Source organism: Buceros rhinoceros, unplaced genomic scaffold, assembly GCF_000710305.1.
Source record: "Buceros rhinoceros silvestris isolate BGI_N320 unplaced genomic scaffold, ASM71030v1 scaffold42537, whole genome shotgun sequence".
NCBI lineage: Eukaryota > Metazoa > Chordata > Aves > Bucerotiformes > Bucerotidae > Buceros > Buceros rhinoceros.
The window spans coordinates 1,050-1,430 of NW_010424770.1; the positions used below are offsets into that span (position 1 = coordinate 1,050).

Here is a 381-nt window from a genome sequence, read left to right on the forward strand (position 1 = left end):
ACACAGGGAGGCCCAGAAGAGAGAAGGGACGTGGCCGGGACCGGGCAAGACCGCGCGACCCTGCAGCCGTCGTCCCAGGCAGGACCCAGCGTAACTGCGGGCTTATCTCCGGGGCTGGCTGTGGATGTGACAGGGTGAGGTTACGAGCCTTTATGCCAGACCCTGCAGCCCAAAGGCCACAGAGGAGGGGCTGTGCCTGCCCACTGCCCGGCCTTACTTCGCTCTGTGGAGAAGAACATCAGCAGAGACCGGCTCTCCGGGGTCTCTTGCACTCTGCCGGAGTGCCTGGATGCTGCTCTTCAGGTCACCAATCTCCTCCTCCAGGTCCCGAATAATCTGAACGAACATTTCCCAGAGTTCTTGACTTGGCAAAGGCAGCAG

General features: G+C 61.4%; 1 protein-coding gene across 1 annotated transcript in view; it reads right to left on the bottom strand.

The window, feature by feature from the left end:
- Positions 1-217: 217 nt before the first annotated feature.
- LOC104497620 (coiled-coil domain-containing protein 39-like) overlaps positions 218-381 on the bottom strand; it is a gene marked incomplete at its 3' end in the record, with an annotated part of 4,463 nt that continues 4,299 nt past the window's right edge. Inside the window, 1 exon segment of the mRNA XM_010140890.1 lies at positions 218-336. Within this exon segment, the coding sequence (XP_010139192.1) occupies positions 218-336 (119 nt within the window).